Raw genomic sequence first — 24,332 nt, 5'->3', positions numbered from 1 at the left:
TCAAAACAGACGTAACAAAAACATGTGTGTGTGCACTTGTTTTGTTGACATAGTATAAACGTACCAGATTGTTTAAATCCAGCATTCCACAGCATATAACCAGAGCAACTGTTCATTCTCATTCAAACATAGATGTAGCCATAACCTCTACATATGACCTCAACTACCAGTGAAGGACACTGCTGTTCAAGTCCATGCATTGCAGTATTGTAACAATATCTCTCATTGGCAGAACAGGAAATAATTACTCGGGAGTAACAAAGGAACAAAAACAGCTAAAAAAATTCAAGTTATGGACTTTACCGACCACATGTTATGTGAAACCGTCATGTATACAGAGTATATAATGAAACAAAATAAATAATCAATTCAGAATAAATACTATAATAACACAAAAAAGCTAGAAACAAATGCTATGTATGTATACCACAGAGTGTTAAGTTAGTTGTTTATTTCAAAGCTAATTTACGGCAGCAAGTCATGTGAAACTTTATAGAATGATTTTGTATATTGACAGCCAAACTGTATCTACACAGTAACATTTCTAATATGTGTACAAAGCTGTTACATGTTTCTACTGTGGATAATCCATTATTCAGGCATATTAGTGTTTAGGGAACTGCCCTATTTTAAATTTCATTTTCTGGTTGTTTAAATTATACATCATATACAATAGTATCCTGAAGGTTGTTAAACAATAATACTTACCTGCAGACAACAAGGACAACAACAACTGTCACATCGTAAAGGACGATACAGATGAATAACTTCGCGACCTCCGTTGTCCAGAATTTTCATATCAAAGGGACGAATTGGACCACAAAAGTATCTTGTACAGCAGTGTGTATCTAAAATCATATTTCACATATTAATAAATGCCTCCTTTAAACAGTTATTTCAGCTTGATTTGATATCTGCTATTATAATCGCTGTGATGGTCAGCTCTTAGACCTTTCTAAACTTTCATTAAGTTAAAGTAGGGATATATTGACTTAATGCGAGCTCACCTTTCTTAGTTTGGCTTAACATATAAGATAAGGAAGGAGTGTAAGTTATGTATAAATAAACAAAGTGCAGTTGTCCAATCAAAAAGTACTTACTATTATACTTTATTTCAAGTAACTCAAAATTTATTATCAAAAAACTACCTTACCTTCAGCCGCAAAATATACGTTCTGGCCCATACTGTTTACCACTTGATACTTATTAGCAGTTTCAAATCCTATGAAAGCTGAAACAATAATATTAAGAATGAATTAATAGTGATTTATCTACACTCTTATGTGACACATCATAGTGTATTCTGAATTATGTTCAGCAGAGCTATGACAGTTTTAAATTTACTTCATTATAGTAAATAATTTTGTTCAGTACACGTGATAACCGATAAAAACACATCTTAAAAACTAAGACTAAATTTATTAGTAGTGTCTCTGAATAAAGCTGTAAAACATTAAACAATTTGAAGTATTAATGTATGATAATTCATTATTTCGTGAATTTACTCTCTTTCAATTTAACAAATATAAGAAAGTAAAAAAGGATAATATTAAGAAATTTATTAAATTATAAGTTAGGATATTTGATATGGATTTAATACTGAACTTGTGTGAGATAAGATCTGCGACGGGTAGTGCGTTTACATGAATTTCAAACTTAAATCGTTACTGAATTAAACTATTCTGTTATATCACCAACGTTTTAAATAAAAAACAAACAAACCTCTTTAATCAGGGGTGACTCTAAATTAAGAAATCAATAAATATTTTCTAGTTTTGTTGTCTATACATTTCATTTTATACTTTCAGTACATAGACTAACAACAATATTAGGTTACTAGCTGGAATAACCGCCCCCTGGACGGAAGTTATGTAAATTAACGATTAATGAAAGGTTATCTTGGGACATGAAAAGTTATGTCCCTTATATGTAACTGTAAAAACACAAAAACGCCCATAAAAACAGCAAAACACAAGATATGAAACCGCAAATTTGCATGTTCCTCCTCATGAACCCAACAAACCTCCATGCCAAATTTGGTGAAGATCCATTAATAGGGGGGGGGGAGTAGTGGTAAACAATTAAAAAACGCACATAAAAACCGCAAAACGCACAACTGAAAATTTGTATGTATCTTCCCATGGACCCAATGAACCTCCATACGAATTTTGGTGAAGATCCATCCACAACTTGCGAAGTAGTTACATGAACATACAACAGTTAACAGACAGTACTATCATGTTTATAAAGATAAGTTATGAGACTTAATATGAATTCAATACGGCGGGTCTTGCTTTTATACGAATTTTCACATAACAATCTATATGTATGCCAATTTTTGGATGACTATATGACATTTCTATGTGCATTTGAAGCATATAGTTGAGCAATGCTGGTTTTTGACGTCTGTCATATTGGAATAAGAGATGACTACAGAAAACTATGATGAATCCAAGATAAAGGACTGAAGAATACACATGGTGATCGTGCTTCAATCCTTACCTTCTTGAGACCTGAATCACAAAAGAGGAGAATTTCAAATATTTTTGATAAAATACAGTAAAGTATATCCACCGAGGCTAAAAAAGCGGAAATTTCAGCACTACCGTAGTTCACGTTACTGATCCTGACTATTAAGACCAAGAGTCAACTGGTGTCAGATATGATAAAATTGTGTAAAAATTCTGTAAAATTCTGTATTGTGGAGTACTTACTTGAAATTGTAGGAGATTCGTTTGCTGAGGGTTTGATATTTTAGAATATACCTTGGCTGCCAAGAGAGTTGATTTAAGATATGTATTCAGTCAGTCACATGACAACGGTGCTTTGCTTATAGAACAGAAAGTTAGTGTAAAAGGAAAATCAAAATGGCTCTACGTCTGGATATTCGACCCTACGGTTTCAATGGAATGATGTGAATTTTAGTAAGATCTCTTCAAGGATCTCAATGTGTAGTTTAGGGATTACAGACGTATATCATGTCCATCATTGTTCATCCAACCAGTTGGTTACCCAACTTCTCGGTAGTAATGAAAACACCGTTCTGCTTTCTCAACTCTTTACAAAATGTACTGATAAATCACTGCGACATTACCAGTTGGCTCGACCTAATGTTGACACTGTTTCTCTAAACGGAAGTTTACCAAGGCCCGTTTGCATTCCATTATGTCATCTAAGCGGCTAACTTCCATGATAATGATTGCTTTAGAAATATCTATGATCAAACTCAGAGAAACTAGTTCCATTAAGTTATATTCCGTCTCACATCTACTCTTCCTCTGCAGGATGTACTGATTCTATTAACCTTTGTTTTAGGTTATATTGCAAAGAGTGTATATTTCTTCTTTGATAATTATTCTGTTATGCAGCTCTTACAATACACCACTGAATAACAAGGAGTCTCTCTAGATTTCTTTTGAGTGTGAGAATATCTATGATTAATCACTGATTTGTTTAATTTTGGAACAATAAATGATATTTAAACGAAACAATTTAACTTGTTGCATATATCCTCTGTTTCCTTTCCGCCACAGAATAAATACCGTTTTTGAAAACCAAAAATAAAGAAAGAACCCATGAAGGATAGAGCAGCCAACTTTAATTTGATAAAAGAAAAATAATTGAAAGAAAACATTATTAAATGTTTTCCACAAAGTATCGTCAGTAATCCTTGGACGAGGCTTCCGGCAGCGTAAAATATTAATCTATCTCTACATACACTGTTTGTGCATACATCAATTGATCATTGTTAGTATCGTAGTATAAAATTAGGTTTACTTCTGCAGTATTTCTTTTAAGAACTGATTCAATTCTATTTAATCTAACCTTCTAACAGTTCCACTTTTTGGTGTACCAAAAGTTGGTCAATCATTGTTAAATACTCCAATCCTGGTGGACAATTGGGGGGAGCCGAGGGAAGAGACATCCACTGAACACCTGCAGGTCCTAAAGACAAAAAGAGTTATTAAAAATAATTAAAACAAAACCTTTTTCCTTAATCTTATGGTATACGCATACATAAGAAGATCATTAGATATTGGAACTAATATTATTTCTAAACACAAATCCACAATCTATTCAAGACATACCATCTATGATATATACTACTGATTGCAATTTATTATTCAAAAATATTTAGACAATACTTTATGAAAAAATGTTTTGGAAAACTTTTGAAGCTATCTTGGCGAACAATATACACTCAATATACATGAAGAATAAATAAGAAACACAACCTGGTGGTGGATAACCTACTCCGCCAGCTGGTGGTATTCCAACTACACCAGATGAAGATGGATACCATGCCTGTCCAGGTTCTGAGTTATATGGAGCTGCCATTATTGCAATAACTCTATTTATCTAAAGAGAAAACATATCAAAGTTTTGATTATTAAGCGAACTATCTTAAACACTTACTGAAATCTTTACTTTCAGAGATACTTGGTGTTTATGCTTGTATGAAGTTTACTAACAGACAAAAATTTATATAAACTGATGACCAGCGAAATACCAGAAGAAATTAGGCTATGCTACACGTTTCTTATTTACAATTAAATAGATTTTCTGTTAAATCTTACCATAGACATAACATTAGATTTATATCTGTATGTACGTTGAAGCTTTTATCACTTTACGGTGAGAAAAAAGCATTGAGTTATTTTTTGAAATAAACGATACTACATAAAAACATCAAGAAGGCAACGTAACTAGGTTTATTTTACGACTTGCAACTTTAATTTCTGAACTTAGAAGAGAGATGGTGTAACAGCTTTTGGAACCTAAAGATTATATGGAGGAAACACAAAATTTACATACACAATTTTTAAATTCTGCGCATGCACCTTTTGTTGTATGCTGTACAATTTGATGGACAGCGCTAGCTCGAAATGTCATTCTCTTTTTACCAAATATACAGTTTGGAGATAAGAAGATTAGATTGTGTTAAATTGTCGAGCGCTTATCAGGGTACGAAAAATTTCAGTAACAGTAAAAAATAAATTATCGGGTTAATTAAACCCTTATTGTGTGGCATAGATGTATACAATGATTTTGTATCCACGATGAAGTTAAAGTATTCGCATGAGTGTTATCCTTTATGTGGGTTTGTAATTTCACAATGGAATAAAAACTTCGTCAAGGTAACAAGATATTTGTTCTGTAGGCCAACTATATGTAGACTCAGCGATCGAGCACGAGAACATCTAAACCATTTTAAACAGGGAACCAAGATAAACCTATAGGCAAACATATCCCCATCAACAACCACACAGTTGAGGACATTTCGATTCTTGGCCTTATTAGTGCTCCAACAGACATTCACGTAAAAGAACGACTGGAAAGGAGATTAATCTACAATCTGGGAACCCTACAACCATCTGGTTTAAATGTAAATCAGTAAGCTATCACCAAACCTTTTCCATTGTCAATGTTAACACGAGAGAGCAATTGGCTACTGAACAAGCTAGAGATGATGAATATAGGCGCATTTACTCTTATTTAAAAGCTGGGTTGTTACCAAACGATTTTACTATAGTTACATAGACTTTAAGTAAATCCAAACACTATGTCTTACATAACAATGTTCTTTATTACACAAAAAAGGATTGCTAGCAATGGTGAATTCAGACCAGTTATTCCCAAAACAATGAGATTGGCAATGTTAATTGAATTATATGATCATCCTATGACTGGTTATCTAGATGTCCGTAAAACAATATACAAAATTATCCAGACATGGTTATTGGCCTGGTATGAGAAAATACATTAAAAATTATGTGTTGTCATGCCATATTTGTGAAACTACCACATTTGATCAGAAGCAGCCAGCTGGATTTATGCAAAACATTAAACTAATGAAACCTGGTGAGATAATTGGAGTAGACATTACGGGACCTTAACCTAAATCTAGTAAAGGTAATAGTTATTTGTTGTTTGTAGCAGATTATTTCAGTAAATGGGTTGAATTATATTCTCCAAAATAAATTACTGCGAAGGTGATTGTGAAAAACTAATTAATGAATACTTGTATAGATATGGTATTCCAAAGACTTTTATCTGATAATGGACGACAATTTATGTTTTAATTGATGGATGAAACTTATAAAGCTATGATAATTAAACATTTCTTTACAGCTCCATATCATCCTCAGTCTAACGTTACTGAAAGAGTAAATAGAAATATTGGTAGAATGGTATCTGCTTACATTGAAAAAAATCATCGAACTTGGGATAATAATTTATCTGAATTTTCTCTAGCTATTAAAATCTCTATTCATGAGTCTACATCTTAAATGCTAGCCAAATTTCGCTTGTAATGAGATATCTTTCTTTCTTGAGACTTACTGATATAATATCCAACACCTCAAACTGTAGATGAACGAGCAGAATTACAAGATGTCATACAAAAGGCAAAATCCAACGTTGAAAAGGCTCAGAAGCGAAAGCAGCAAGCCCTACAACCATAAGAGATTCTCAGACGCATGTAAAGTAGGTGATTTAGTATTATTAAGGAACGTTCTTTATCTTCTGCAGTAAATAATTTTACTGCAAATTTGGCTCCAAGGGGGGAATGGACCTTTTGAAGTTACGAAGTGTGTTACTCCATTAGTATATGAATTAAAAGATTCTAGATCAGGTGCAGTTATAAGACGATTTCATATTTCTAACATAAAGATGTATGTATATATATTTCCCTAGCGAAAATTCTCTCGACACTGAAAAAAATGGTGATCATCCTAAGCAGTTGCAGTAAGTGAAAATGTCGACTACAGAAAACTTGGAGGTCATTCACCCACAAGATAAACGACTTCTGCTGGTGTGTCCACTTCTCATCCTTCAACAGAACCTGCTGATGACTTACTTGTGTGTCCTCCTCAAAGGACATTGCAGCCATATGGCAGAGTTGATTATCGTAGTTAGCTGGTCTTCGAATTGTGAAACTTCCGGTAAGTCGAACCAGAGCCGGAAGTTGACAAGATTAAGCTGAAGATTCAAAAACATGAATTGAAATTTTCTTGTAAGTTATCTGTACTTAATCTGTAAAGGATTCATGGTGTCAATATAAAGAGGGATTTAAAAGTAAGGATATGAGAATTCGAATATTTTTACGAAGTGATTAATTTCATCACTCTGTTTTTCTAAGGAGGAAGAAGTGTGAGGTAGCGAATTCAATTTTTTTGTTATGGTTTTGTTTATCATTCACTTATTATTCCTTCTATCGTTTAGTTTATCTATGAATTCCATCAAGGTAGCATTGCGTGACTATACAACCTCCACAGAAGAAACTCCATAGTTAAGCAGGTGCTAAGAGGTGACAAATTGTGTTCTAAAAAGAATGAATGATGTGATTTACAAAATCCAGAAGAATAGTTGGACCAAGTCCAGAGGTTAATCTCTGTGATTGTCTTTAGAAGTACAGCGAGCTGAACAGGACTAGAAAAGAATTTGCCAGTGGAAAGTCGGCCTGCTGAAGAGCCTAGGGTACTTGTTGAGACTACCTCCAGAGGATCACCAAGGATAGAGCCACTAGTACATTCGTTAAAACACTAACTTGGGGAAAACTACCCCAATGACAGGACATCAAGTTGCAATAAGGGACAATAGGTCATTCCATTTGTATACCATAACCCTTGGAAACAAAAACCACCATAAAGACTTGGTGAATATACAGTTTAGTGTACTGTTTTTCTTTATACGGTAAAGAGATTTCACAATCCAAGGAAAAGGCCGTGTTTTAAACTATATTTAATTATCTAGATATAAGGACAAATTATAAATAATAGATGCAGTGAGGTAATGAGCAGTATTGAGTAGAGAGAAGTCAATGAAGTATTTAGTAAATAATCAGGAGTGACTAAGTTCAGAATTAGTAGTGAAAGTTATTGTGTCTATTCAGTTACTCAATCCCATTAGTTCTATAAGTAAGATAAGTGTATCTGCAATTAATGTCGGAATTTCTGTTGAAACGTTGTTTGTGAACTTAAGCCTACATGAGACTGTGGTTATAGCAAACTTTATTGTAGAAATAAATTAATACACTATCGTTACGTGGGCAGGACTTGGCATTCTTTCTATCAATTGATCCCAAATAACACGAACGATAGAATTTGGAGATGGATGTGACTGAGGTGTCCGGTTTTTCTAAAGATGTGCTAACAGCTCTAAAAGTCTAACTTATTTCAAAGATCAGGGGAAATCAAATTGTGTCAGTGGTACGTTTAAGGAACTGCAAAGCTGGAATCCGTGATTCGATTCCGTATGGTGGAGAGAGCGCAGATAGCTTTTTGTAGCTTTGTGCAAAATACACACAAATACATTAAATATAGTTGAAAGTACAAACATTTTGGTAATCCATCACAAAAAATCTGAAATGTAATGTACGCCATGTTCATTTTCTTTACGTCACACATAATTTAGAGATTAAACCGTTCCTACTTATCTTTGCAGCTCAATATAGCTGTATGTATATGGTTAATTGGAGGATATACTGTTTTATCTAAATGTATGTTCGTTGTTAAGCACAAAGCTACACAATGGATTATCGGTGCTGCGCTCGATTTTTAGCGTCGTAAACTTTCAGACTAACCGCTGAGTCAGGATATAGTAACCAACCAAACAAGGAAGGTTGCAAGTTACAGCAAAGGTTGCAAGTTACAAATAATTAAGACACTTGATAACTTTGGATAACCGTCACTACAACATAGTTGCATTTCAAACAATTTTAGTACAGTAGTTTATATGATAAGCAAAAGTAGTTTTAATATTGAATAGAGTGAGTATCTTTATTTTAAAAATTATTCGTATGCAGTATCACAATATTGTGGGTTAACTTAGTTTAGGGTTAACTTATGTTGACTTTTAATTGTTCTTCATTATTCAGTTGTTAAAATCAATAAATACACGTTTATTGGATCATTCTTTATCTTTTTATTGGTCATTTGAAACTTCTTTTTGTACAAAACAAAGAAATCTGTTGCCATTTGTAGTACCTGCTGTTCTAGTCAAGTGTCGGCCAATCTCCATCGATGTATGCAAAAGTAGAAATACTGAAGATTCACTGAGTTATATGTATATATATACATTTCTATGGATTTACCTAGAAGTATATCACAGGTTCACAAAAACATTTTTACCTAATTCAATCGCCTTAACATCCCTTGTCTTACTCGCTTTACCAGCAGGTTTTTGTTACTACCTTGGTATAGCTGTATTACACACATTATAAATTCCTATTAGTTAATTTTGCAATTTTTAACGTATATTAAAACATCAATGGTAGTACAGTTATTGTGAATTTCGACAGTAACCATATCAGTAACCAATAATATAACGTACACACAAACACCTACAGTGTACATACATCATGTATATATACATGTAAGATTTTAGTTAAATATAACAGTGTAATGTGTATCAGAGTTTAATAATTCTTATTATACATAGAGTATAGATTAAGAACATGAAAAGTCACCAAACATGAGAGCTTTTCAAGAACACTACTAATGATAATACGTACAACTTTCTATATTGATAGACTGGGTTAATTATTCCCATGTCAAATTCGCCATCTAAAGGTAGTTGTATCTGACTCCAAAAATATAAAAGTATCAATCATGTTCCTAAAATAGAACTCGTTAGAAATTACAAAACAGTTATTAAACTCACTGTATCTGGATATCTGTCATCAACAACTTGGACTTAGTCACTGAGGTTGGATTCTTAAATTTTCGATTATTATTTCCAGTCTTCTTACCACAAGAAAGCTCTTACTTGTGTTTCTTAAATTACTAGCTGCTGCTTTATACTGAACAATCAAATTTAATTATTGTTGGATAAAACGAGCTAGCTATTGTAACATACCTTTTAACCAGCTCATCATCATTATTTAAGAAATTTGCTATTTTACTACTGCTTTTACGATAAAAAATTTTCTCTCCAAAAGATAAAACGTAAGGATGTTGTGCAAGCTAAGTTATAGATAATTATCCAATAAAATATGAAGTCTTACCCTAAAATCTCAGATTTGCCTCCAGCGATGTTTTCAAACTGTCCTTTTACAGCACTCTTTCACACGACACATAAAAACATATCTGCCTACACGCACTGAGATATATTATCCTCTTGCACCGTTTATTATAGCCTAAGAAATGACGTGAGAGATTCAACGAATCAGGTGTCAGCTTGTTCGCCTATCATATCACGGTACCCTAACTACGCGCGGCCTAAAAGACGCAGTAGCTATGTTATTTAAAAAGCGAATTTCAGTAGAAGTAACTTCGACAATGAGCATGTCATTTATCATTCTGTACAAAATGATCAGCTACCAGTTTTTTTTCAGCTAGGTGCTAGATCATTGAAGAAGGTAATTCACACCTTTTCATTTGGGTGCTAGATCATTGAATCAAACTGATATGGTTACACGATTATTCTAGCTAAGAAGTTGCTGTGCATAGTATAGTAAAGTGACAAGTGGACTCTGTGAAAATTGATCCTATTGTGATATGTATATATAATGGGTAATTCTCTCAGCTTAAATCAGACTTTCACCAAACTTCTTGACTATAGTACTCTCACCAGTAAAGCAGTTGTACTCCAGTTTTTCTGTGGACGCTTCGATTAATTTGTCTGCGTTAAATCAATAAACTTTACTTTTGTGTCGTTGCAAACTTGAGTTTCGTCTATTTTCATCAGATCAGTCATCCCAAGAACTTAGAATAGTGAAATTATTATTGTGCAGAAGAATGATGCACTATATCAAGCAAGGTCTCTTAGTTTCCAATAGTGAAATTATTATTGTGCAGGAGAATGATGCACTATATCAAGCAAGGTCTCTTAGTTTCCAATAGTGAAATTATTATTGTGCAGGAGAATGATGCACTATATCAAGCAAGGTCTCTTAGTTTCCAATTTTAACATCTTTCTATATGGTATGATAAGAAATGAAATGCTAATCTGTAAATAACACGATCAGTGGCTTTCCTAGAATGTTTTATTTGGAGAAACAGAAGAGGGGATAAAGAGTTGGGTGTGGGAGTAGAATAAAATTAACACTTTTATGTCAGTGAGAGTCACAATTTAGAGACTTTAAGAATCTTAACAGATGAATCTTGATATCAGATGAGGAGATGTGTGGGCAGAACTAGCCCGGTAGACCTACCTAGTCCCATCTATCACTATTGTGTCAGCCACATTGAAAGTTTGATAAAATAGTTGTCTTATTATGTCATTAACCTTTCCTCAAGCACAACATAAGCGAAACAAAAATAAAACAATCTAGTTTTCAACAAGGCATGATGTACAACAATGGTTCGTCCCCTCACAATAGCCTGCAGGTACTCGCTCTCCGACAATGCATGTCTGCTAAATCTGTAGAAGTTTCATTTCGTTATCTACTATTTGATGTATGACGGTTAACAACTGAAACAATTGTAGAAAATCTAATTGTTATGAAATAAAACACCTATATTATTTGACGATTTTCTTGTTCGTTTATTCTCTTGGCTTCATACATAAAGTTAACCTTTTTTTACCATGCTGCTCAACCTTTAACCGATACTTTCACAGCAATATAGATAAATAGTTTCATTAAAAGTATTGTAGCTAGATCAATGTTTGAAAGGTGGCTAAGAATAAGAAGCACTCTTTATTTTATTTTTTTGTAACCGTCTAATAAACAGCATCTAAATGGTGACATATACAATAGTATTAGAAGTTTGTGGCCCTCCCAGTTATACAGCGGTAAATCTGCGGACTTATAACTCTAGAAAACGAGATTCGATATCTGTGGTGGGCATAGCACAAATAGCCCATTGTATAGCCTTGTGTCACTAAATAGTGTTTTGGCTATAATGTAAAAACCAGTATTTATTTATTCTTTAAATTATATCTAATAAAAACAGTTTCCTCTTGTAATGTTTAACGATTAATTCAAAATTATTTTCCTTCATTGATATTTATTCCGAGAGTATTTGTCTTTAGCCAGTAAGTAGAAGCGGTTTTAACTAGAAATTAACATTAATTAAATATCGAGCTGACTGCGAAATGATTAATTTTGATATAAACAGTTTACTTGTGAGGAAATATGTATATATTTTAATGAGGATTTTGTGATTTAAAAATTACTTTTATAAGAAAAGATATAATATAATACTTTATCTTAACGGCTATGATCAAAGCCGTGCAATATAACAAATCATTTCCGGTGCTGAACTTTTCTTTTCTGCAAAGCCTTCAGGTGACAGCACGTGTCTAAAGGTTTTGGGTTTACTGTGACACTAGCGGATAACAATGTTTCCCCCTTTTCCTTTGAACGGAATACCTGCCCATTGGAGGTTAACCTCTCAGCTATTAGACGGTACCAGATTTACAGCTGAGTGTGTTGTTCATGGGAACAACGGTACCAGATTTACAGCTGAGTGTGTTGTTCATGGGAACAACGGTACCAGATTTACAGCTGAGTGTGTTGTTCATGGGAACAACGACTAGGTGGAATTCGAATCTGCAACCTTTCGATTACTAACCCAAAACACTAATCACTGAGTTAACTCACGGTCGGAAAATACAATAATCAATCTACAAGAAAACCCAGCACTTTACACATTTGAGAACCAAAATTAATAATCTCTCTGAAAGTGTCAAACCATATTCTCTCTATAGCTGACCAATCATGAGTAGGATTGCAAGAATCCTGAAATATCTCTGTTTCACGTGGTAGTCTTAAGGTAGTCCTACACACACACACACACAATACTACTGTTCCATAAAAACCGAGCTGACCGTTTAAATTTAACTGATTTTGTTACACTTCATAACGTTGATTTAACTTCAGCAAAACGCTGTGTGTAGATTATTTCCTTTTCTTCAATAAACTCGATGTTAACTGTCATTTCAAATTATAATTATCATATGAAATATTAGGTAGCTTATGGCCTGGAGGTTAAGACTCGCAATCTGAGAATCACTGGTTCGAATCTCCGTCACCGACTATGCTCGCCCTTTCAGCCGTGGGGGTGTTTTAATGTGAAGGCCAATCCCACTATTCGTCGGTAAAGAGTAGCCCAAGAGTTGGCGGTGGGTGGTATTGACTAGTTGCCTTCCCTCTAGTCTATTACTGTTAAACTAGGGACGGTTAGCTCAGATAGCTTTTGTGTAGCTTTGCGCGAAATTCAAAACAAATCAAACCAGTAGGTAGCTGCCGTAAGTGGATCGTGCTACAAAAATGAATTTCTTAGATTGAACTTAAACTATAACCTCAACCTCATTTAGGATGTTTCAAATTTGAACTTAGATATTTTATTAATTTTTATAAATATTAAATAACTACTATTAGAGAAAGACTTATGAAAAAAAAAACACTTCATAATGATTATTATTTGTTTTGAGGAAGCGGAATTTACCCGTAAATTTTTCGTGTATTGGGCTCTCTCTTACTTGCTACCATTCTCATTTATAAAAATTGGAAAGAATCTGTGAATCGACCTGTTAGTAAAAATAATATTAATATGTATCAACAACATACAGCCATACAAAAAGGTATAGTTAGACTAGCATTTAAAGCTACCAAGCCAAGAGCAAGGCTATTGTATAAAATGGGCCTACGATGTTGCAAATATACCATCAATTACCTTAATATATTCTGGTGTATCATAATTCAATACTTCATCGTCCAAGGTGTAAGATAACTAAATGTTTTTCTTTCTTCATAGGTCAAGTTCATTAATCAATGTCACAATACTTAGCAGGTGAACACAGTGAAGACAGTTTACAAGCTATATCACAAGTTACTGGCAGCAGCATTCATTAATCGTGCAAATGGTTCTTTGTTAGTTGACCTATGCCGACACGCGCAACCTCTATGTTTCATTCAGCCATTTTGGTCATTTTCGGTTACCTGCATAGATGTGGGTGTTGATTCAACACAAATAATTACTTGGTTTTCTGAGTATTAAACGCCATACAAATATACGAACACATCTTTTGCTATTATTAAGTATAAATTTAGAAGTAGTAGTTTCATCTCTTTAAGTATTAATGCTATTATTATAGCACTATAAAGTAGGCCTAACGTGTTAAGTTTAGACAAGTTTTCGGGATATTAACAATAACTACTGCCAATACGGTATTCTTAACAGTTTGTTAACATTATCTTAAAAAAAAAAAAAAGACACATAATGGACATATTATTGTGGTACTTTGTACACAAAAATTTCAGTGTTATATTTCCAGTATATCTTATTTGTGTCCACGCACAGTTAGAGAAAGGGTACAACCGAAACAATAGTCCTTAGCTCTGTGAGTTGCAGACGAATAGTTTCTGGGGTAGTCGTGAAAAAAAACAAAAAACAACGAAATATTTACTAACTTATTGGCCAACAGTGGCTCAGTGGTAAGTCTGAGGGCTTATAACGATAAAAATTGGATTTCGATGCCCGCGTAAGGCAGAGTATAGATAGACCATTGTGTAGAACAACACACAAACTTAGCTTATTGAATTATATCTTGAAAGTTGAAGGAACATGTCAAGGTACTGACGATTGCTCTCGAAAGAAAAGTTCACTTAAAAAGAATTTTTACAGAAACCAGTTGAATATTTAAGAGCGAAAGTAATGTAATTATTATAAATAATCACTAATGAATTATCTATTGTATTAATCTTCTTACATTAATTCAGTCCCAAACCACTTGTGTGGTGGATGTTGTAAACCCCCATGAACATTTGCGAATTACGTTTTTAGTTTAAAAATGTCTTACCGAGTTTGGAAAGTTAAGCCTCAGATCTGCTACGTTTAATGAAAATGATGTAATATTTCATAGTTCTCATCAGATATATTGCTCTTAAGAATAGCGAGGGTGTGGCCTAGTTGTTAGCGTGTCGAATGTGAATCTAAGAGTACATGGTTCATATGCTGTTGCCGCAAATTAGCGCCTCGCTCTTGGCGACCATGGATGTATTATAAGTGTCACAGTCAATTCCCATTTATCGATCTGAGCAGCCTAAGAGTTGTAAGTGGATACTGTTGACCAGCTGCCTTCCCTCCAGTTTAGTAATTAGGAATTAGAGAAGGCTAGTGTAGATAATCTTTGTGTCGTTTCACGCAAAAATGTTGAAACAAACAAAATATTTAAAAGAGAGAAAATATCATATTCATCCGCATAGAAACTAAAACATGTAATAGTTAAAATGTAAGATAAGAAAAAAAAAATTGAACGAATAGGATAAATTAAACAAAATAAAGAAAATACCTCGATTTCATTGTTATAGTAGTCATTTGTTTATCAGTTAGATTCAATTATATACAATGAGTCAAACAGAGATAACATTCTAGCTTTGATAATAAAATACAATGACTATCTTTGGCGAAAACTTAGCTGAAAATACAGCATATAGTTAGGGCTTAATATTTAAATTTTAAGTTGGTTGTTTAACACAAAGCTTTAACTTTAACTGTTTTTGTTAAACACAATTCAGCTACTTGTGCTGTGTCCACCGCGAGCATTCAAATCCAATTTTTACCACTATAACACTTCAGATTTACCTCTGAGTCACCGGAAGTGGGAGGAGTCTAGCGTTGAGAAGTACTTTTGTTATTATTTTTTAATAAGCAAAATTGGTAATATTTAATTTTGTAAATGCGGGGTTACTCTTAAGAACAGTTGCTTTGTCAACTTTGGGAATTTCTTTAAAGTAAATAATATAGATAACTGTTAGGATTGCGAGATAATTCTAATTTGAAAACAATTTACATAACTACAAAGTCAGCGAATATTCTTATCCAAGTTCTTGTTGTGTTCTTTACGGCACTGATATTATGACTTTCAACATTATTGAGAAAAGCGCTGGATCATTTGTAATACACGTCAAAAATATAACTAACGAGTAGTTTAAGTGATATTCCCAATGGTTAAAGTAAGCCGGTATAAATACCGGTACGGAAACAAATGGCGGTATGACATACCAGCTAATGGTATACTGCTACAAAACACCTTACTCACACCAATTTCGTTTAGCTTGACTTTGGTCTTTACGCTAGAACAACAAAAATCCACCCTCTCCCCACTCCTTCCCAAATGCGGGCACACCGACACTATTTGCAAACCACTTTAAACACTGGATATTATGGGTTAATATCACTGGTTGAAAAGAAAACATTTCGAAACAAACTGACAAAGAAACCGAATTAGCAAACTTCTCAATATGGAAACGAAACAAACAGCAACATTAATCTTAAGTGTGGTGAGGTTTTTTTGCTTAAATTAGTAGAATATAAGATAAAGTTATGAAGATGAAGTGAATGTTATATAACACGCTTCAACATGCATTCTATGTTATCAGAAGGGTTTTTATTTTAATTCTGTTCAACAAAGGTTTGCATCTATTTCGATTTTTTCACTTTAAAACTAAATTAATAAATACTAAAAAATAAATTTACTATTTCTTCCAACTAGTAATATGCAGATAACTTTGAAAGGGCAAGCGCTTACGACAAAAAAAAAAGCACTTTTCAACTGGTTCACATGAGAAGGAAACAGATCCTCATTCAGTGTGTCTTATAAACGCCTTTACGCTCTGATACTAAAAGTGAATTACTGCGTATTAACATTTAATAGCATATCAGCTTGTTTGTTTCGCCATAAAGACCTGCAAGTCTCTCTGTGGCATTCATTTAATCTCTTTTTTTTTCTCCTAATATTTCGCAGCAAGGAAAATGTGGAATCAGTTGTGTCTATTCATAGTTGTTGACAATTTTAATGACCCAGAAAAAAAGGGGAACTTTTGTGGCACAAGGACAAGAAGGTAGTGGTTTGATTTCACCCAACCACCCCCTACTCACGTGACTCCCTCCAGTATGTAGGCTCTTATTTTAATCTAAACACTCGAAATTTCAATGTGATTATCGTCACATTTATTCCAGCGCCTTCATGTGGTGAGTTATACGCATCATGAAAATCAATATAGATTTTTGAAGACATTAAAAACTACACATATTTTATTGAACGCCTAAAGCTATATATATATATATATATTATTATCATTATATTTTGCTTGCTGCAGTAAACCTATATCTCTCATATACATATATTGTAGTAGGTAGTGTATGGTTGCTATGGGAAACTATTGACCTATTCTCCTCGTCATGTCACGTTTTTAAACAAACAAAATGGTTTTGTTTGCTCGTTAAAAGAAGTACACATCAAACACCTTGGGGGAATATTTAATTTCCAAAGGCCATGGCCACCAATAAACCTGTACCGAGTACGAATAACGAAAAAAAAAATTGATCAGAAAATACAGGCTACACACCGAATACGATATGAGCTTAACAAGTTCTACAGGGTAATGTGTACACTATACATATTGCTGTGGTTTATATATGTTTATGATGTATTGTCTTAAACTATACTTACGTTTTATGTGTACTCTATACATATTGCTATGGTTTATATATGTTTATGATGTATTGTGTTAAACTATACTTACGTTTTATGTGTATTCTATACATATTGCTATGGTTTGTATATGTTTATGATGTATTGTCTTAAAATATACTTACGTTTTATGTGTACTCTATACATATTGCTATGGTTTATATATGTTTATGATGTATTGTGTTAAACTATACTTAAGTTTTATGTGTATTCTATACATATTGCTACGGTTTGTATATGTTTATGATGTATTGTGTTAAACTATGCTTACGTTTTATGTAAAAACGTAAGTACAGTTTAGCAAATATACCATAAACATAATTTGGACAAAGCAATACGCGCATAATAAACATAAAACACAATTATAGTTTATCGAAATACGCCATAAATATACAGACATCACCTAAACCTCAAGTAAACGTTAGTGCAATCTGTCTGATGCATCTGTAAACTGAGACGCTAATTTGTTTCAAACCGCTCATGTTCAAATTAAACTTTTGATTAAACAAAAGTGCATTTACGAGAAAATAGTTGTTTAGGATAAATATTTTGAACTGAAATTGTGGTAAATAGTTTACTCTGATCTTGTGATAAATAGTTTACTCTGACCTTGTGATAAATAGTTTACTCTGATCTTGTGATAAATAGTTTACTCTGACCTTGTGATAAATAGTTTACTTTGATCTTGTGATAAGCCATTTCATTAGATCTTGTGATAAATAGTTTCACCTTGCGATAAGTAATTTTATTTGACCTTGTGATAAATACTTTCTTCTGACCGACTTTGTGGTAACTAGTTTCAACTGACCTTGTGGGTCATTTGTAGAAGATTGTTCTTTTTTATTTTTTCAACGTAAGGTTTGACACGTGTTGTATAACAGAAATAAAAAGATCGATTACTTGAAATGTGTGGTAGTTCTATTGTATATTACTATAAAACACTGCAATTGGTATTACTCGAAGTGTTTCTGGAAAGCAATATTTCTCTAAGGCGTCGAACTCGTATCATGTGTCGAAAAAGAAGGAGGAAATGTCATCAAATAATAATATTTGCATACATATTTTAATTTATGCAAGAAATTAAGATCCTTCTTCGAATGTTTAGACAAACAGCGTGTGTGTCACTTGTTATAAGAATGTCTTGCTTTGTTTGTATAGTTGATTCAATAACCTAACAAAATCTATGAATATTTAAAATGTTTTTAGTTGTTGTTTCAGCAAAAAGCTAAAGCTAAACAACTGGATATCTACTCACTGCCCACCGCGAGGAATCAAACCTCGGATTTTCACTTTGCAACTACGTAAATCTACCGCTGAACCACTCAGTAAAATTTAAGACATCATGAAATAACGACGAATTTTTGAAATTAAAACTTGTTGTTACTATTTACATCATACAATGTAACCAAACAATCATAACTGCATATACATAATTGTCCCCCAGTGGTACAGCGGTATGTCTGCGGCCTTACAACGCTAGAATTCGGGTTTCAGTGGTGGTCAGAGCCCAGATAGCCCATTGTGTAGCTTTGTGCTTAATTACAAACAAACAAACAATACAAATATACATAATTTGCTGGCACTGAAATTCAAATTCAAGCACGATAAAAATGTAACGGTATATCTATTATTGGAATGAAAATAATAACTTATATATATTTATATATATATAGTCATGAAAAATCACAATTGAAAATAAGTCATATACAAAATTTAACATTCCAATGTAGCCACGACAGCATTACTGTATTAAACAACTATATGATTTGATCAGCTTTGTAAAATAATCTATAAATGTAACCACGTAGTAAACGTAAAAACCTAAATATGTTGCCTTAAGGACTTACAATCTTGAAAACTTATCTACATGCAAATCATCGCATTATTAATTAATCTAAGTACACGGTTGTGTATTACTGCATTGTAGAATAACTTACGCCATAGTCACAAGAAACAAAAATATGTATAAGGCTACGAAGTATTGCTTTTTGAAATAAGTTGTGCTTTGTTTGTTTGTAATTAAGTACAAAGCTACACAATAGGCTACCTGTGTTCTGCCAACTACGGGTATCGAAATCCGGTTTCTAGCGTTGTAAGCCCAAAGACATACAGCTTTGGGGGCATAAGTTATGCACGTAGATACGATAGTTTGTAAAATAAATAAACTATTGTACACAGTCAGGAAACATTATAGATAGAAGCGATAGAAATCGAAGGGAAATGACCAAAAGGATGATAAAAAAAAAGAGATGGTTTGATACCTTTAGAGGGGACATAGAGGAAACCCTGTTCTGTTGAAGAGGAAGATGCCATGATGAATCGTAACAGATGGAAGAGAGAACTCGAAAACGGATAATCAAATAGGACAAACGTTAAGATGATTACATAAATACACATACATATATGTATGTATATATATGCGTACACACATGTGAAAACCAATAGAAATGTGCAAGAAGTGCACATGATACATTTTTCCTTACTGATGTTCTTTTTTATCATTTAAAAACAGCTAAGTAACGTTCTGTTTTCCTGTGAATTTTTGGATTTTGACAATCAACTATTAATCTAATTTTCTATTCACTTGCATAACATTAAGTTCCATATCTACACATTAGTATTAGCTATAACAACACAAGTCTTATTGTCAGATAGTCACGACACTGAAGCTAGAAACTAGAACTCTGAATGACGATAGATTTTGTTGAGACACTAACCAGATAAAGTGTACATTACGGAAGCACAAATAACTGATGATACTCAACTGAAGCATAATCATTGTCTGTACTACTTATTAGAGCAAAAGTTGAACTAGTATCAAGTTGATCGTTAATTATACAAAGCTCGGATGAAATGGAAGGCAACTAATTGGATCTATGTGACAATTGTAGAGAAGACCTTGGAGGACTAAAGTGATATAAAAATATCACAAGTGGAGTGTATGACGTTTCGAAAGATTTACATGTTTCGAATACAAATACTCATGAATGATTCATAAAAGAATGTGAGAGGATAGCATTTGCCTGAAGTTATACTACAGGTCAAATTACAAGCAGTATTACTACTAACGTTATTAAAACTAAGAAGCCAAGATGTAGATGTAATAATATGTAACATTAACGTTAAACGTTACACTGGCTGAAGAAGTACCTTTGTGTTTCTTTGTCATATATTACAAACGAAGATATCGTGATCCATGTAAATTCCCTTATATTATATTAACACTATTCATCAGTGAAGGAAAGTTTGATTTGTTGAGAAACTTCGCTCTATTTTAATCTGACGTCTTTGTTTTTTTAATACAATTCTGTTAATGCTAGAACAACACACCTGCCCTTATATTTTATTGTATTAAGATTACACTTTTTCTTTGAACGGGTGTAGAAGCCCACATTGTGGTCCACACAGAAGTTGCTTAATGAAAATGCTTAATACAACTTTGGGCTTCAACAACCAAGATTTTATAGAGATCTAGGCACGACCTAGTTGTTGCAGTGTCAGGATGCAATTTGGAAGATCCATGGTTCGAATCATGATGTTTCAGAGTAGCTCTATATTAGGCAACGGGTGCTGCTAACTGGTTGCCCTCCCTCATGTCAGTAGTTCTAAATTAGGGATGGTTAAGAACGAACCTTAGAGGGCCGCTGAGCTGACCGTTAAGTCCTTGTGGAAAAAGCTGACGCTCAAGTTGAAAATGACAAAAATAAGCATTATTCTATTTAAAGGAAAACCAATACCAAACTTAAGATGTTGTAGAACAATTAGTTTAGTTTCAGATACTTAGGGAGATTCTCACGCGCTAATGTAAGTTTGTTTTATATGAGAGAGAATACACTTTCATGTGTTTCAATCCAACAACAATTTATGTGGTATAAAGGATACCAATTAAGGCCTCAGTTGCAAAATATTTATTTGTACATTTGAAGTTTCAAATGGTTTAAAGCGCTAATATATTTTATAAAATAACTTACCGACTTTCATGAAGTATTTTAAGTTTAAGTATTAGCCTAAATCTAATAATAATACAATCTATATTACTGTTAAGTTTAGATTTTTTTCAAAGGCTTTGTCTTTTGTTCAAAACACCGTGAGTAGTAGAATAACAGCATTTGTTATTTTTGTAGCTATGGTAACGAGAAAGGTTACTAATCTGAAACCCTGTACTTTGTATTGACAAAACCACATGTAAAGTCAATAACACACAAGAAATACTTCTTTGGTTTCACCTTTAACATTTTAGTTCTAATAGTGTGATTAATAACGACATCTTCATAATCAATGTTTAATCAATATAAGGCAATGCCACAGCAGGCTCCAGTTCTCTTGTTTAAAGTATATTACATGAAATATGGCAACAGCTTAAGCTATCACTGTACGTAATCACATAAGAGAACAGAGGGCAAAGTGTCTTACATAAAACATGTCTTTTTATCAGTGCTTTATTCTTGATGTATTACTTATTTATCTGGATTAGAACTGATGGAAGTTAATATGTCGTCTCCATGTGCTAGAAGGATGTATCAGAAACTTCTGTGGAGTAAAATATTGTGTATGATTGGTCCATTCATAAGCTCTGTGCAGCTGATGGTTTCTAGATACGAGGTTAAGTAAAAGCTGCAAATTAAGAATGAATGGTGTTAAGTAACCTGTAAATAAACTTAGAGTTCCCCAGTTTCTCATGTCTGACCAATAACATATTTGGTTAAGCATCCTACAAACTTCAAGTTGTATATACACTAATTAAAATTTTATGCAAAAAATCGAATTCATAGAGATTTATACTATTATTGCACAAGTAAGCCAATTTAATGTGCGACATCATTTTGTGAAGAGTAAGACAACATACTATGGTTTATCTTCATGTGAAGACAATATTATGTCAATATAATTCATGATTGCGTGTAAACAAAGTCAGCTTAATGTGATGTGGTATAGTGTGCATAATAATTACCTGAATAGTGTTTTATTTCTAATCACAGCAAATATAATGATTTTGGTTTATACTTATACTGAAGCCAAAATAGTGTCATTTATCTTTCTTTGCTAACAAATAACCTTCTAATACTGTGTAATTAAGTTAAATTAAAATATTTTATACTTGTATAAAACTTCATATACTTCTTTCCATGCAAGAGACATTGGGTGTTTAACACTTCTTGTGTAATGTTAATTTGGACAAACCGATTTTAATAAACTCACCTGGTCCACGTGAACAAAAGGTTTAGTGAGTACTGAGCAGGAAACAGATTAATTGATGGCAAATCATATGTACATTTAGGAATAAATATTTTTAGGAAAGTAATGAGATAAATTAGCTGAACCAAAAAACTTAAGAAAAATATTTTACATTTAAAATGTTCTTTAACAACAAATGTGAATTGAGAGTGTATTTTTAAAAAACATTTACTTAATTTAGAACTGTTTTTAGTACTCGGACAGATCTGCACGAGTCATGTGCCTCTGTAACAAACCTGCTACTTTCGAGAGGCAAAGAGCTAACAGTGGAAGAACCACAAGGAAAGAAATGCCAGATCTGGTCGATGATATCTTGGTGTTTTACTACACTTTCAAGCCTGTTGCCCAGACCCTGAGCATGGTGCGCCAGTGTATTAAAAAATAAACAGGCTTCAAGTTCAATTCCTTGGTCGCACATTGGATAGGGAAGGTGTCTCTACAAATTCTGCGAAGATAACAGCAGTGGGAGATTAATGTCAACCCGTGACCAAGAGAGAGATCCGAAGTTTCCTTGGTTTTGTGGCCAATTCTCCCAAGACTGCCACACTATTATTTGCTCTCTGTCATGATATAAAAAGACTGTTTAGTGTAGATATTATTGATTCATTTAGTTTGTGAGTGAATATTTTATGATTGTTTAGTTTTGTTCATAACAAGAGAGTTAGAAGCAATTATTTTAAAGTAAATGTTATGACAAGTTTAGTTACGTAAATTGGTAAGAGTCGTACGTTGTGTTTATAACTCAGTGATGTCGAGATTATAGAACGTTGCGCGAAATTTATTGATGTCAAAGATATATCGAGCAGACGATTAAATAATAAACAATAAACGGGAAAAATAAAAAGACAGACGATATAGAAGAGAGAGTAAAGTCACGGGGAAAGAGTTCGGCCAAAGAAAAGTTAAACATAAAGGCAGACGGTATTTCAAGTATATATATACAACTATGGCGACTCACTCTACAATCGTAAATGAATTATACACGAAATACTAGTGCATTAGAAGTAGAAAAAAAATTAGTTCGGCTCATCAATTGAAATTCTAAAGGAATTGAATAGGCTTAAGTGGACTTTTGACAAGACGAAGACAACTATATAGTGACAGATTCATTCGACGGGAATCGAAGTTCAATGATGAATAACAGAACGACAGCAGCAATAACGAACATTTGACATGTACGTTTTGGAATATACATATTCCATCTTCAGCAAGCATATTGAATAGGGTCAATTATTAGGTACAAAAATTGATAAATTGAAACATCTTACAAAAAATGAAATACAGAATAAAAGGATGAAGTAAATTAAAAGACAACCAAATAAACAAGGAATAGAATACCGAAACAAATTATACAAGTATAACTTACTTCATCCTTTTAATCTGTATTGTAATTACTTTTTATAAAATGTTTCCATTTATCAATTTTTGCCCCTAATGATTGGCCCTGTTTAATATGCTTGCTGAAGATGGAATATGTATATTCCGAAACGCTCAAAAATTAAATGTTTGTTACTGTACGCACATGTGTCAAATGTTTATTGTTGATGCCGTCGTTCTGTTGTTCATCATTGAACTATGTAGTGTTTATGATATACCTATGATCTCGTATAGTGTAAGGAATTTCTGTACATACGTTTAACTGGTTAGAATGTGTGTACATATATATATATATA

General features: G+C 33.1%; 1 protein-coding gene and 1 long non-coding RNA gene across 2 annotated transcripts in view; one reads left to right on the top strand and one right to left on the bottom strand.

Annotated features, from left to right (window-relative positions):
* The window catches only part of LOC106478472 (phospholipid scramblase 2-like), a 21,060-nt gene extending 10,203 nt beyond the window's left edge, over positions 1–10,857 (bottom strand). The window contains exons 1-5 of the mRNA XM_013939016.2: positions 10,007–10,857; positions 4,236–4,359; positions 3,826–3,945; positions 1,154–1,231; positions 709–848 (exon numbers count right to left, since the gene is read on the bottom strand). Of these exons, the coding sequence (XP_013794470.2) occupies positions 709–848; positions 1,154–1,231; positions 3,826–3,945; positions 4,236–4,338 (441 nt within the window). The 5' untranslated portion in view covers positions 4,339–4,359; positions 10,007–10,857. The remainder of the gene's footprint in view (positions 1–708; positions 849–1,153; positions 1,232–3,825; positions 3,946–4,235; positions 4,360–10,006) is intronic.
* On the top strand, positions 5,846–8,260 carry LOC111085046. The gene is made up of 4 exons (XR_002609911.1): positions 5,846–5,913; positions 6,373–6,486; positions 6,697–6,944; positions 7,225–8,260. It is a non-coding gene; the product is annotated as an uncharacterized LOC111085046 (long non-coding RNA).
* Positions 10,858–24,332: the final 13,475 nt, after the last annotated feature.

The sequence above is a fragment of the Limulus polyphemus genome, unplaced genomic scaffold (assembly GCF_000517525.1).
Source record: "Limulus polyphemus unplaced genomic scaffold, Limulus_polyphemus-2.1.2 Scaffold214, whole genome shotgun sequence".
Taxonomy (NCBI): domain Eukaryota; kingdom Metazoa; phylum Arthropoda; class Merostomata; order Xiphosura; family Limulidae; genus Limulus; species Limulus polyphemus.
Note: the sequence above shows the minus strand (reverse complement) of the source record. Positions and strands in the feature narration are given on the sequence as shown.